This window comes from Suncus etruscus, chromosome 11 (genome assembly GCF_024139225.1).
Source record: "Suncus etruscus isolate mSunEtr1 chromosome 11, mSunEtr1.pri.cur, whole genome shotgun sequence".
Classification (NCBI taxonomy): Eukaryota; Metazoa; Chordata; class Mammalia; order Eulipotyphla; family Soricidae; genus Suncus; species Suncus etruscus.
In genome coordinates this window covers 78,861,070-78,876,289 of record NC_064858.1, presented here as the reverse complement: position 1 = coordinate 78,876,289, position 15,220 = coordinate 78,861,070, and the positions used below count along the sequence as shown (strand labels likewise).

The following is a 15,220-nucleotide window of genomic DNA, read 5'->3' as shown; positions in this document are numbered from 1 at the left end:
TGGGGGGAAGGAGGGAGGAAGGAAAGAAAAGGAAGGAAGGGAAGGAGGAAGGAAGGAAAGGGAAGAAAGGAAAAAGGAAGGAAGGATGGAAGGAAGGAAGAAAGGAAAAAAGAGGAAAAAACACAGATGACAATGGGAAGGGATAAGTAAGTTAAGACCCTAGGAGCAGAAGTTAAGACCCTGAAATAGAGGAGAGCAGCCAGAAACAGGGCATGGAAGTCCAAAGTGGCTTCTTCTCTCTGACAAGCTGCTTTCCTCTGTGGTGAGGCTCTTGTGATCAGGGGCAGGTAACCTGCTCCCCGGCACCAGCACCAACTCACACCCCCGTTAGGTACAGGGCTGCTCCCTGTGGGAAAAAAAATGAGAATAGGAATAATGACCCTCTAGACTTCAGGTGTAAAGCCACTATCCAGGGTGGCTGCTGAGTTATGGTTGATGACAATGGGAGCACTCTCGTCTTCCCTGGTAATATCAACCTTGATCCTGAGAATCAAAGAACATGGTGCACACAACTCACAGCCTCCTAGGTGGCATGTAAACCAGTTCGCAGGGGATCTTTTCTTCCCAAGTAAAGGGAAGAGCATCATCAAGTAACTGAGGCTCAGATCAAGGCCATGGGGACAGACCAGAATACCCAAAAGAGATGGGGGTGTCAACAAAGGCTGAGAAGCAGGTGGGTGGGGGGCCCTGAACTCAGACCTGCCCCAGGCCCAAATCCCAGGTCCGGTCCTGCCCTGGCGAGGGTGTTCCACGGGATGATTAGCAGGGCAGGGAGACGGGCTGTGGCCAGACATGCCATTGAGGTGAACTCAGAACAGTGGTCTTTGATCTTCTTTGGCCGAGCCCAGTTCTTGTATAGGATAAAAGTCCAGGAGAATGGGGAAATCTAGGCTTTGACAACGGCTAACCCCTACCCATCTCCTCTCTTCTCTGACCCTTGGGCAGCACTTTCCACCATGAGCCAGCGATCAACAGTCACCATCAAGTCAGGGGGCACCCGGAACTTCAGCACATCCTCAGCTAGCCTCATGCCTGGCTGCCGGCCCAGCTTCACCTCCACCTCCGTGTGCCAGACCGGGAAGAGCTTCGGGGGTGGCTTTGGCACCCGGAGCCTCCACAACCTGGCTGGCAGCAAAAGAATCTCTGTCAGCGGGGGATATCGCTCCAGCCGGGCCAGCTTGGGGGGTGCTGGCTATGGGCTGGGTTTCGGGGGCAGAGTAGGAGGTGTCAGCAGTAGCTATGGCATGGGAGGTGGGATGGTGTGTGGACCTGGGGGCATCCAGGAGGTGACTGTCAACCAGAGCCTCCTGACACCCCTCCACCTGGAGATCGATCCCTCGCTCCAGCGGGTGAGGAAGGAGGAGAAAGAGCAGATCAAGACTCTCAACAACAAATTCGCCTCCTTCATTGACAAGGTAAGTGGGGTCCCTCCAGCCAAGCAGCTGAGCCTTGGGGTAGATCAAGATCTTCTGTGCTTTGCTGAGTCCAGGCCTCAATGGGTCATTCCCATCTTGTCAAGGTCAAGATGGACCAGAATAAGGTCCATCTCCAGACTTAGTTCTTTCTGGCCCTCTGCAGGAACATGGCCTTATCTCACAGATGGAGGTGCTTGATACAAAGTTGAACAGTAGGGCAAGGGCAGGTGAGGGAAAGGTGGGGAGAAATAAAAGGATTGGATCAGCTCCCAGGAGTGGGTTGGGTCACTTTCTCCTGTCTTGTCATAGGGACAGGTCTTCTGTGCTAGCCTCCTTGGTGATTTGTCTATGTAGAAAACAGTGTGGCTGGCCAGGGGCTGCCTGGTGGCCTACACTTTTCTTTGGATGAGAAGAAAACTGAAGTAGTTTCAGCTCAGTTTCCTTTGCAAGTAACCTGCAGTGTATGAGGACTTGCTAAGTGGAGGGAAAGACTTCTAGTGAACTGACGCCTTTTCCTGGAAAGAGTCTGTCCAAGGGTCTGGACTTTCAGACTGGAGCTCAATGAAGTGATCATCCAAGAAGGCTCTGATGCAGATCAGGCATGCCCTGGAAGCCCCTCCTAAGGCCCAGAACTCAGACAATGCAAACTTAACTACAGGGGCCACAGAAGCAGTGGTTCTTCCCTATCATCACCCCATTTCATCACATTTGGTCTGGGCTGTGAAATTTCCAGGACCCTGACTCCAGAGTCTTTATCTGGGCTCATCTTGAGACATGAGGGCTGGGAGCAAAAGAGATTTAGCACCAGGACTACTGGCCTCTCTTTGATGATAGAGAGCGAGTTGGGGTTGGGAGATCACAGACCCTGTGAACATGCAGTTACTTCTAGCTCCATCATTCTCAGAGACCAGGTGTCACTCCAGAAATTCCCTAGTGGAGGGCCTGGGGCAAAGAGAGATTTTGCATACCCCAAAGTTGCCTGGACAGGAGCAAATGAGCATAATGAGAGAAAGTCAAATAAATAGCTCAAGAAAGCAACAGGATCAGGGTGTGTGTATATAATCACACAGCTGGTGGGGGGCTATGGTGGAATCAGGCACTAGCAGCTTTCTTGTGACTACACAGTGGCCCATTCTGGCAGCCCTAGAAGATAGGCTACTGGGTCCCAATTTGAAGAGAAATTACATCTGGGGAGAAAGTGGATAGATTAAAATATCTCCCTCCTATCCCTTCTTAGAGTGCATGCCTACGCTTTCATGACCTGAGATACTCTTTCCTTCCCTGCTTCAGGCCCCTCTTGCCCTCCTTGCTTTTCCTCTTCCCAGGCACTCTGAGACCAGCATACATACCTCCCTATGTTCTGGACTCTTCTGATGAAAAAAGGGGAGCCTGTGATACAACTGGGCCTGTGGGAAGGGCGCTGTCTCCTTCCAAGTTCTGATACCCACCACCATAGGACTTGCAATCCCCACAGCCTCTCCTCTTTTATTGGGGCAGGTGCGCTTCTTGGAGCAGCAGAACAAGGTCCTAGAGACGAAATGGAGCCTACTGCAGGAGCACAAAACAACCAGGGCCAACTTAGAGCCCATGTTTGAAACCTATATCAGCAACCTTAGGCGGCAGCTGGACTGCCTGGGTGGAGAGCGCTCCAGGCTGGAGACAGAGCTGAAGAACATGCAGGACGTGGTAGAGGACTTCAAGAACAAGTGAGTAGACACCAATCCCCCATTAGGGTTTCCCTACAGTGTCTAGTCCTCTGGGGACAGAACACACACTAAGGTAGGATGTGAATTAGATGTAAAAGTGAAAGGAGGCAAGGTCTCAGCAATGCAGAGGTTGAAGCTCTGGACAGGCACTGAGACAAACAAGGATTACAAACATGTGTGAGAGAGAAGGATGCCCACAGCAAGCTCCACATGGACACAGCTGGCCCAGGCAGGTCATGCAAGGCAGAGCTCATGAAAGAAGCAAGAAACCTACAGTTCCCTCACTCACATTTGTTCAACCAGTCCCACTGCTGATTTACCTGATGCTCAAGCTGTCACATAACTTTGGCCAAAAGTTGGGGCAGAAAGTCAATAATAGAGATATATTGACTGCAGCTTCACACACACACACACACACACACACACACACACACACACACACACACACACACACGCACGCACGCCACTTAAACATATGGTGCCCTTGAACCTCTTGACATGTATAATTTTGGGGGGGGGCCACACCCGTTTGACACTCAGAGATTACTCCTGGCTATGCACACAGAAATCAGCCCTGGTTTGGGGGGACATTAAGGGATGCTGAGGGATCAAACCACGGTCCATCCTAGGCTAACGCTTGCAAGGCAGACGCCTTACCTCTAATGCTACCTCTCTGGCCCCAACATGTATCATTTTTTACTTCATTGTTCTAATCATCTTGATCCAGACCAAGTTATTATGTGACTTGAAGGTTTAGATTCTGTTTGTCCTTATTTGAACTACTAGCCATCTTTTTAGATCATCGCATTTAAGTTAATTAAAATAAAATAAAATAAAATGTAAGATTCTATTTCTGTTTAGCCACATTGAATCCATTTCAAGTACTCAACAGCCACACATGACTAATGAGCACAGATATTGAGCTTTTTCATTAGCACAAAAAGCCTCATGAAGGAATTAGAAAACCTAGAGTCAGTGGAATCAGAATGTTTATCCACCTAAACTAAGTGATCTCAAGAGAACAAACCTTTCTGACTTCCAGTCCCTTTCCCTGTTACCAAAAATATTAATTTTAATAGCAGTACCTCACAGGGGTCAGGGTTGAAAATGATAAAGACAACCCTTGTACACAAAATAACTTGGTAGGATATCCAATGCCTGCCACATAGCACAGTATTGGTAATTTGTATATTTGTGTACTGATGTAGATACAGACAAGAGAAGCAAGTGCAAATTGATCATTTATGATATGTATGCAATAGGATAACAGTGTTCCTATCTAAAAGAGCCTCCTGGAAGAGTAATCTAATGCTTCATGTTGCAAAGGAAAGAAACCCATAAAAAGGATTTGGGTTCTACTGGCATGGATTCTGCTTAGTCATTGTGCCATTCCTATTGCAGACAGAAGGCCTATCTGGGGTCAGGGAATGCTCTCTGTCAGGGAGACTGAGATAGTACACAGAAGAGTGGTGGGTAGCCTGGCTCTAGAGGAAGAAAAAGGACAGCATGAGGAAGCAGGAGAGAACTTGAGACACAGCACTGAGGAGTGCTAAGCTTGGTGCATGTTTCACTGATAGCAGAGGGCCAGGCAAGCAGGAGTTTGGGGTAGGATGGGGCAGAGTTAATTTCTTGCCGATGTAAGACACTAAAGTCAGTTCCTGGTACTCCATTATCAGCCTCCCCAGACTATGGGTGGGCCCTTGAATTCCACCAGGAATAGCCCTGATTGCCCTGATATGCCCTGATATGCAATACATATGATTGGTGGGGGCAATCATAATAGCAAAAGAAAAGGGAGAGGGGCTTCATCCTGGCTTCACACACTCTATAATACCATACTTTGTATTTTTTTTAAAGCAAGCCTTGAGGGAGAGGGAATTAGATGAGAAATAGATCACCTAAAAACTTCCCTGAGGGCTAAGCAACAGTAGAGTTCCTTGCCTTGTACACTGCTGACCAGGTTCAATTTTTAGCACTTTATATGGTCCCCCAAACCCACCAAGAGTGATCCCTAAATCCAGAGCCAGAGTAACCCCTAAGCACTGTTGGGTGTGGACCAATAACAATAAAAAAGACATAACTGTCTCTCATTGGAACCAAAGTACCCCTCTAAGCCATAGTGCCAAAACACCACCTTAGAAGGAATGCTAGATACTTTGCACATTTGGGGTTCAGGATTGGGTTTTATGACACAGAAGTGATTGGAAGACTAACTTGCAATAACGCAGAGAATAATGATATTTCAACAGCTTTCTAAGTCAGTTCTGAGACACACTTGGTCTGCCAGCTGTGGACCTTCATTCTGCCCCAACTCCCCTACACTCATCACTCTTGATGTTTCCTACAGATATGAAGAGGAAATCAACAGGCGCACAGCAGCAGAGAATGAATTTGTGATGCTCAAGAAGGTGAGGTGACAGGGTGTTCCCTCCTTACCCCAGACCTAAACAGCCCCTTTGGGCATGCCAACTGCCACTTAAGCCTGGGACCCTACATTCAAGGCTTAATCTAAACTGGGCGGCCAATCTGAAAACAGTTTCATCATAGAAGTATAAAAACTTGGGCTCATGGAGATCCAGTTACCCAGATCTTCAGGGGGTCCAAACCTCAAGAGACCATGTGGAAACCTCTACACACCCCTTCCTCATGGAGACAGGTTCAAGGAGAGGTGATGAGTCTTCAGGACAGGGAGTTAGGCACTGGCAGTTGGCACAAGATGGAAGTCAGCACCCCAAATCATGGATCTTCCTGCTGAGCAGGGGCAGAGATCAGAGAAGCTGCATAGAGCTATGAAGGCATCTGTCAGGGAGGAGCAGGAACTCAAGTGCCCAGGGTGGGATTGTCCTTGCTTTGGATATGATTAGTAGGTACCAGCTGATGATCCTGGGGTATTACCTAAGAGCTGAGTCCTCACCCATTGTGACCCCCTGTGAATTCTGCTCCATAGTCAGTACCTACACTCATTTTGGGAGCTGAAGTTCTCCTCATAAACTCAGACAGATAGGCTGGGGGCTCAAGCAGGATGGCATTAACAAAACCACATGTTCTCTGTTCAGGATGTGGATACTGCCTATATGAATAAGGTGGAGTTGGAGGCCAAGGTGGATGCCCTCATGGATGAGATCAACTTTCTGAGGGCTTTCTTCGAGGCAGTAAGTGATGCAAAAGACCTCTGCTGAAGAACTGGAGCTGGGGAGTTTGGGGATGCATACAGAGATTTGTCCTCCCTTAATCCTCTTTGTTGACCACCCCATATTTGGTTGGACTTCGTGGAGCAGATGTTACTGCTCCAGCCAAGGGAGAAAATGGGATTGCCAAGGGCAGCTAGTAGATCAAAGTCATATGAAAGTCAGCCTTGAACACTGACCTGGTAGGTTGTGTTAAAGAGACAAAAGAACTGCTTGTCACTAAATTATGTGGGGCTTTTACAGACATATCTGAGCAGAGGGGAATGCTCCCAGTCCAGCTTGGGAGTGGTTGCAGGATGGGACAGTTGGAGTAATATTAGTGAATCTTAAGGTGCCTTGAGATGCACAGGGCATGATTGCCCATCTCTCCTGCAGACATATCTTGTCAGCTCCATTGTTATTCTTGCTCTGAGCTGTAGTAAAGAGGATGGGACACAATCCCACCTCTAAGTTTCAGGATTTTCTAATAGTGGGAGAGACAAGAGCACCAAATGAGTCAAAGACCATTTAGGGATGATGACCCTAGGGGTGATGTAGAAAAATGGAGGCTCACAACCTCTGGAGGCAAGAAGCAGGGAATCCTTGAAGAGACTCTGGAAAGATTGAGGACATGAGCCAAGAGCAAGAGGAACAGAGAGATTCCAGACAGCCTGACTGGGAAATAGAAATTCCTTAAGGAGAGGAGAGTTAAGGGTTTAGGCCCAAAGAAGAGCCTGGAGTTATGGTCAAGTGGAGAAAGGAAAACTGTGGTAAGGTAATCCACATGGCCTGGCATGACTGTTGTGCTAGGTAGATCAGAAAGATGATCATCTTATAGGATTTATTTGTACCTGATGACATTTAGTCAAGTTCCATGAGCAGGAGCTTAGATGGGTTTCAGATGTGTTGTGTTACTATCCCAACACCACATGGGGCAGAGTCCCCATTTTCTTCTTTTGTTTTGAGTCCATACTGGGCAGTGCTCAGGGATCACTTCATATGGCTAGAACCATATGAGGTTCTAAGGATCAAATCCTGGTCAGCTACATGTAAGTCAAGTGCCCTTTCTGTTGTGCTATCTCTCTGGTTAGGAAAGGTCCCATTTTTGTCTACTTATCCTCTTCAAGACCAACATTCACTGTAGTGATGGCTTCTAATTCTTAACTAGCTTGCAGCCCAGCAGGTCCCATGGCAGAGACCTTTCTGCAAGGTTAGCTACTGAGGAAAACTATTGCAGTAGCACAACTGCAAAATAATAGTCTCTTGTCTTTAAAATGGGTAAAAATGGTTCATAAAGACAAGAAAGTGGTGTTTTTACTTAGACTTTGCTTTGGGTCAGTAACTCTTGAATTTTACAGCCCCTCAGAATCTTCTAGAAGTCAATTGTGATACACAATACCAGAATATATAATTTTGATGCTTAAGGTGACATCCCAAATGTTGAATTTCCATCCTGCCAATGCTGCTGGACTTAGTCACATTTTGAGAACATGAACTTTAGACTAGAGTTACTTAACCTTTTCCCATTCATGACCCCTTTGCCTAAGAAACACCACAGGATGGAGCACTATCTAGCAAGTTCACTATGGCATTGATTTAACATTAATCTTATGTCTGATTTTTGGTCATTATGCTATCAGAAACATTTCACTGTTGCCAACTTGTTCACGATCTTCCCTTAGCTATTCAGATTCCATAGTGGGCTCTGACCCACAATATAAGAAGATAGATTTTTAGGAGAGTCATAAGAGTGATAACTAACACTTAAATTTTGAGCTTACAAACACATCTAAGCTTGTGGACATGTGAGCATTGATTCTGCAGAGGCGGTACTAGTATAGCCATGTCAAGAGATGCTCTAACCTTCTATCAGATTCCAGAAGCAGTCTGGTGTATCTACCCTGTACCAAGGAGCAGGGTGAGACCACCACAAGACACAGTATAACATGCTCTCTATGCTTTAGTTTTCGTTCCCACTTTATTTAGTGTTAAATACTACTTTTTTTTTTCAGAACTTGGGACAGGTCACAGCAAGACAAATGGCTGCCTCAACAGCAGGTTTGCCTTCTGCAGACCCTGGCATAACTTTTTATGGCTGTTCTCTTCCTGCAGATAGAGTGCATGAAAAAGGATGGGTGTCAACTCAGAGTCCCTCTAGTCGTGTGTGTATGTGTGTGTGTGTTTGTAAACACACACACTGCTAGAGCTAACTTGTGCACTCATCACAGGAGCTGGCTCAGCTGCAGGCCCAGATTTCAGAAACCTCCGTAGTCCTGTCCATGGACAACAACCGCAAGCTGGACCTAGACAGCATCATCTCTGAGGTCAAGGCCCAATATGAGGACATTGCCAACCGCAGTCGAGCTGAGGCTGAGTCCTGGTATCAGACCAAGGTAAGAGCCCAGGCTCAATCCATAAACTGTCTGAACAAGCTGGAATTTCAAGGTAAATCCTTGAAATTTCTGACTGGGGACAGACCAGAAATGGGCTCAAAAAGATCTGAGTACAGTCTGGGATTGATCCTCCAACCTGAGTAATCACAGAGCGCACCAAGAGAATCAGAGGTTGTGACAGGGCAGGGGAGAGTCAAACCTTCTGTCAGGATGAAGATAGATATTCCTCTAGTGGCCTGGAGCATAGAGGCAGAGACCACTGTACAAAACTGGCCACTAGGACTAGCAGGAAGGAAGGGTGGGCCCAAGACAGGTTTAGCCTCCTGGATCCAGACAAATTAGGTAGAATTGACTATGACTGAGAAACTGGAGGGCTAGGGAGGATAGAAAGCAAGAGCTGGACATGGATCAAAGAATAAGATTGTCCATGTTGGAACAAACACTAAGCTAAGGAACTATTATGAATATGGGGTGTGAAGCCAAAAATAAAAATTCTAAGGAGCTTAAAAATTAGAATGTCAGATGTGCCAGCAGATGCTGAGTTTATGAGGGTGAGGATGTGAGTTTGGACTAGTCTTGGGGATGGAAGAAGAGAGAAGAAATCCTAGATTCAAGAAGAAGCGGGTCATTGTGGACTTAAGACTTCTGGACTGTGCCAAGAGATGATGTGGCTGGATTTGGGGGGAGAGAAGAGTGGGAACCAAGGGAGGAGACTCCATGCAACACCTCAGAGCTTATCAGGCCCAGAAAACTCAATGTCTTCTCTTCTCTGCACTGCTCTGTACCTGCCTCCTGCTTCTCCTTTACCCAGTATGAGGAGCTGCAGCGGTCTGCTGGCCAGCATGGGGATGACCTTCGGACCACTAAGATGGAGATCTCAGAGCTGAATCGAATGATGCAAAGGCTGCGCTCTGAGATCGACAACCTCAAGAAGCAGGTAAGACAAGCTCCCAGGGATCCTCCCATTATGCTTCTGAGCAGGCTTGGGGCTACCCCTGATTAGTGCAAGATCAGCTTCTCTAGAAGAGGGAATGCCCAGGAATATAAATGTGCAGGGTCCAGGCTCCTGCCCCAAGGGGAGGACCTTCTGAGTTCTGCCCAATCTCAATTCCTCCAGAAGAGTTCTGTACTTTGAAGGCAAAGGTAGCAGAAGCTTGTTTTGCTTTGCTCATCTCCTAGTCAGAAAATTTCAACATTAACAGCCCCGTCTCCCTGCACCCACAAATTGTTTTCTTCAACCTGAATAAGTCTCAAAGTATCCAAAGGAAAGAGTCATTCAATTGTTAATCCTGCCAAAGCTCCAACCTCCTTTACATGGAATCCATTTCAGGAAAAGTTTTTATAGTTCTGACCTAAAGCCTACATCTTACTGAATTCTCTGTGGATAATGTCATAAATTCCCATATCCCTTTGCAGTGCGCCAGTCTCCAGGCTGCCATTGCTGACGCTGAGCAGCGTGGGGAACTGGCACTCAAAGATGCCAGGAACAAGCTGGCCGAACTGGAGGATGCCCTGCAGAAGGCCAAGCAGGAGATGGCACGGCAGCTGCGGGAGTACCAGGAGCTAATGAATGTGAAGCTGGCCCTGGACATGGAAATTGCCACTTACCGCAAGCTGCTGGAGGGCGAGGAATGCAGGTGAGCTACCTTCTCCCATCACAGCTCAATGGATGCCAGCAGAGCCACAGAGATTAGGAGGAGCCCCACAATGCTGAGCCCAGATAAGAATTTCGAGGGCAGGCAGCCAGGAGATAGTACATGCCTCACCCAGCACCACACAGCACCCTGTGAATTATTAGAAGCAGTACTGAACCCACACACACACTCTCAACCCCTGCTGGTTTCTGAAACCACAGGGCCTGAGCAATAGCTCACTGAACCCCTTACATGTGACTGAATATTGCTAGGTGGCCCCCAGCCTCACTGAGCACCTCTTGAGAACCTCACTCCCCAAATTTTAGGGCAGAAACTGGGTTAAAAGATAGGAGCCAGAGAGACAGTATAGCAGATAGGCCTTGCATTGCATGAGACCTACCTACCTTCAATCCCCGACATATCATATATGTCTCAGAAGTTCAATTCTTGAGCACCACCAGTAGTGATCTCAGAATGCAGAGCCAGAAGTAATACCCGAGTGTCACTGGGTGTGGCCCCAAAACCAAAATAAAAAAATATTATAGTTGCTCTCTTGGACATACATGATTAGTTACTCACATGGTTCCTATTGGGTGTAAGGTAGGGGGCCTAGGTGAAAGGTGTCAGGAAAGGTGAATGAACCAAGTTTCTCTGGAAGATCACTGCAGACACTGTGACAAGGGAGAAAACCCTCAGCACAAGCCTCAGGGGTTCTGCAACCTGACTGTCCATCCCTACCTAGCTGGATTTGTCCCCTTCTCCCCTTGCCCCCCATTTGTGTCCATTTTGACTTGCCTCTTTCCAGCCATCTCCACACCACCTGACATTGTCCCCAAATTCAAATGAGATGAGAACAAAGCTTCTGGGAGCCCCTGTAAATGTGTTGGTGGCTAAATAGAAAGCCCTAGGACATTTAAGTCTTCAGCAAACTAAATGTCTCTCTCTCTCCCCATCCATCACAGACTCACTGGAGAAGGAGTCGGGCCTGTGAACATCTGTGAGTAAATGTCTTGGGGTGATGAAAAAGTGGTACACAAAGCTAATGGCTTATCAGACAAGCATGTGAAGGCTAAAACAAACTTACTGGTGCCAGGATATCACTGAAATTCTTTGACGGGTCCTACAAAGGCCCCTTCCTCCAAGTCTCTTTCTGACCAGAGAGACTGTAGGGATTCCCACCCTCAGAGCAACAGAACTGGCAAGGGAATCCTAGAGGAGTAGGTGTCTGTCGTCTGCACCCTTAACTGCTTGCCTACTCTGGTGGGACCCCAGATTGAAGAGGCGCCTTTAGGCTGGACTTGTACTGACAGGGCAGGCGGGCAGGGTCTCAGCTCCCAGGGATCCGTGGTGGGAGGAACCAGCAGGGCTGAAGTGGGGGGGTCTCAAAAACTGGGGGATTGTATGGCACCCAGGAGTCTTGAGCCCCACGTGGGCAGTGAGAGGAGAGTTCCTGGGACCTTTGAAGGCAGAGAGGAAGGTGAGAGAGGCTAGAAAACAGGAGCCTGAAACTCACCTACAGCTATAGCAGCTTCCTCTGGGAAAAGAGACTGAGGGGTGGACAGAGGCCTTAGTGCACAAGCTCTGAAAGAATCTGAGCAGCCCTAACCCTGTAAGTTCTCTAAATGCTCAGTCCCCCCTTCTGGGATCTCTGAACCTTCTGGAGTCGGGGAATAAAGGAAGGCATATGGCTGGGGGCCCTGCTTCTGGCAGGTGTGACCTGGAGTGCCAAGTTGTGCCTCCATTGTTTCCTCTGGAATGCAGGGGAGGTGGTATAAGTTCCTCAGGCCCCCTGAAGTCTTGCTGGGATGTCTAGGTGATGTTCTGGCCTACTGGTGGAGACTGAGGAAGTCGGGCCTACTCCCTCACTCACTGGGGAGACTTCTGTCCCCAAGTAGCAAGGGGAGAAGGACTCTGGGGCACCACCTGGCTTTTCCTGACTCTGTTCTGTGTTTCAATCCACAGCTGTGGTCTCCTCCTCCTGTGGCAGTGGCGGGTACAGCGCTGGTGGTGGCCTCGGCCTCTGTGCAAGCACCAGCGGTTTTGGAGGGGGCTACAGCAGTGGCTTCAGCGCCAGCAGTGGCCGCAACATGGGGAGCAGCTCCAGTGTGCGCGTTGTGACCAAGACCTCATCCACCAAGAAAAGTTACAGAAGTTAAAGAATACCCAGATTCGCACCCGGCCCTTTGGCTGATCCCCGCCCACTCCCAGGATCCCAGTTCCTCCAACTCGCTGCTTAGCTTAACCACACCTGCATGCATGAATCCCACATCAGAAGGCCCCCGGGGAAGGTCTGTCTGCAGACAGGTCCCCACAAGTCACCCACTCACTTGGAATCCCAAAGCCCCCACCAGGGTCCACAGACAACCCTGTCTGCTGACACTGACCTAGCTGTGCTCTCTTGACCCTCTCTCGGCCCTCTAGCAGAGCTGAGTGTGTTGTAGGCTTCTGCCTCCTTTCAACCCAGATCTGCAGTGACTCCAGTCCTTCATGAGGGTTTAGACTAAAAAGCACAATGCTTCTGGGAGGCTGAGTGCAGGGCAGCCAGAGGTGTCAGGGCTGTCCTTTTTGTCCCATACTGAAGACCCCATACAGGCCCCCGTGCACTAGGAGAGGTAGCCAGCCTCGCCACTACATCACCTCCTTACTTCCTTGCTCTTGTTTCTGCCCAATTCCTCTCACCCTCCTGCACATGCTCTTCAATAGAATGAATGAGAAATTCATCTTCTTGAAAACAGCCAACCAGATCTTGGTTGAGTCATTCTGGAATGATTATTTTAACCATAAATTCCAAAGTTCTTCATGTCCTGGGGACAGATAAAATGCTACTTCAGAGTCCATCTTGCAACGCTGCTGCATTAAATCAAGACAAGAATGGCTGAACCTGACAGAAAGATATAGAGAATGATTAGGTCATGCTTGGGCCACAGGCCACTGGGAGAGAGAGAAAGAGAGAAAGAGAGAGGGGGGAGAGAAAGAGAGGGAGAGAGACACACACACTCCAAGAAGTCAGGATCTAGAATATCTCTTTCCCCTGGTTGCAGGAAACTTCTGGAAACATCTTCCCTTTCCCTTCCCACCTTCTTCACTAACTCCTCCCCACCAACCCCCCATATCTCTTCTCCTGTTCCCCAGGCCTGCCCCTTTTTCCTAGTCTTTCCCACTCACCCCAATTCATTCTATTCAGCAGCTTATATTCCACACTATCATCTGACATTTCCTTTTCTCTCTCCCTTGTCTATAAGGCCTGGATTTGCCTGTTCCCCATCCAAGTGGACCCCAAGACAATGAACCACTTCCCTACCCCAAGCAAACCTGAGAGAGCTAAGGGGATAGAGCAGAGCTAGTGCTGTCATGCCCACCTTTGTGGCTCACTCCCAGCAGCCTGATCCTCAAACAGCTTCAATAAAATGTCACCAAATGCTACTGTGTCCTGTCTCACAATTGAGAAGCTGGTGTTCCCCAGAAGAAAGATAAATCTAAGAAACCCCTCTCCCAGCACTGGTGCTGGATGGTTTCCATTCCAAAAAGCCCAGGAGGGTCTCTGACATAATTATCTGGCACAGATGTCACGGAAGTGCCCTCCTGTGTTCATGTGGTCCTCAGTTTACCTGCAGCTTGTCCCCCTGGCCAGATCTGCTCTGGTTTCTCAGTTTTAGTTTCTCCCAACACAGCCCTTGGGCCCCAACTGATGGCAGAATGACAATTCTCCTGAAATCCAAAACAGGACCCTATCCCACCTTTGCCTCCAAATATAACCCGGATTCTTAGTTCACAAATCCCTTCCTTCCCTCCCCAGAATTCCAAGATCCCAAGAACAAGAGATAAGAAAAGTGGGACATGTCCCCACTAGACTGAGAACTTCCAAATACAATAAATAAAGGTATTGGTCTCCTGTCCAGGGGAAGGTGGAGGAGCAGAGAAGGCCTCAGGTACATTGGGACATTACCCAATGAATGCCACCTGCCACAGACAGGCATTGTAGCTCCTGATTCTGGAGGTCCTTCATGGTTCCTCACTTATCTTTCCTATCACATATGAAGAATACCTCTATCATTAAAATTAGAATGACTACCCAGGTCAAGAGTTGACAGACCAGAAATTCCTCCACTGCCATTATTATGGGCTTGAGTATAAGCCTCAGAAACAGAATGGTTGTACCCCCAGAATCACATATAGGCTTCACTCTGTGTTATTATGAAGGAAAAGGAGAACTTGGGGGTAAGCAACCTGAAATCAGGAAGAAACTAATTCCAGCATGTATTGAACAATTCTCAAGAACAAGTGCCTCTTAGATGTTCTCAGACCAGAACAAGCTCAGGGCAGGGAGATAGGGAAAGGAACAGTCACACAAATACACACACCAATCTACAGGTCAGAGGTCCAAAGATTTTCAGGGAGTCTCCTATTATATCCCCTTCTGAAAAACAAAGCAACTCCTGCAGCCACTATGCACCAAACAGGCCCCAGAAATAAGTTTGGAGCTTTAGAGAACAGGGCACAGCTGATCAGGTCCCTGCCTGCCTGGGGATGGCCTGGACCCCTAAAACCCTCCTTCCTGAACATTGCCTGAGCCTTCCAAGGGCACTTGGTTCTGGAGCCTCTGCAGAAAAACGTGGGGCAATAGAAGCCCCTCACACTGATCCAGCCCTGACAGCAATTTCCACAATCAGCCCCCCTTGCTGGAACTCTCAGAGGCCCAACTCTCCCTTTCCTGAGGCTACATCACCCAGTGCACCCAGAGGAGCGTCTTCTCGGCTCCTCTCATCTGCCCCATAAACACAGAAGGAGGACAAATGAGATTTTTACAGATCTGCCTGCACTGACCATTGGCTCCTTCTCTTCACTCTTTGCTACCCTAATTATCTGCTTGGGGACTTAGCAGTTGCCAATATCCCAAGCTCATAA

General features: G+C 48.2%; 1 protein-coding gene across 1 annotated transcript; it reads left to right on the top strand.

Annotated features, from left to right (window-relative positions):
* The first annotated feature begins 956 nt into the window (after positions 1 to 956).
* LOC126022523 (keratin, type II cytoskeletal 5-like) lies at positions 957 to 12,471 on the top strand. The gene is made up of 9 exons (XM_049783470.1): positions 957 to 1,415; positions 2,913 to 3,121; positions 5,469 to 5,529; positions 6,178 to 6,273; positions 8,517 to 8,681; positions 9,493 to 9,618; positions 10,098 to 10,318; positions 11,278 to 11,312; positions 12,278 to 12,471. The coding sequence occupies exons 1-9, from the start codon at positions 957 to 959 to the stop codon at positions 12,469 to 12,471; spliced, it is 1,566 nt and encodes a 521-aa protein (XP_049639427.1).
* Positions 12,472 to 15,220: the final 2,749 nt, after the last annotated feature.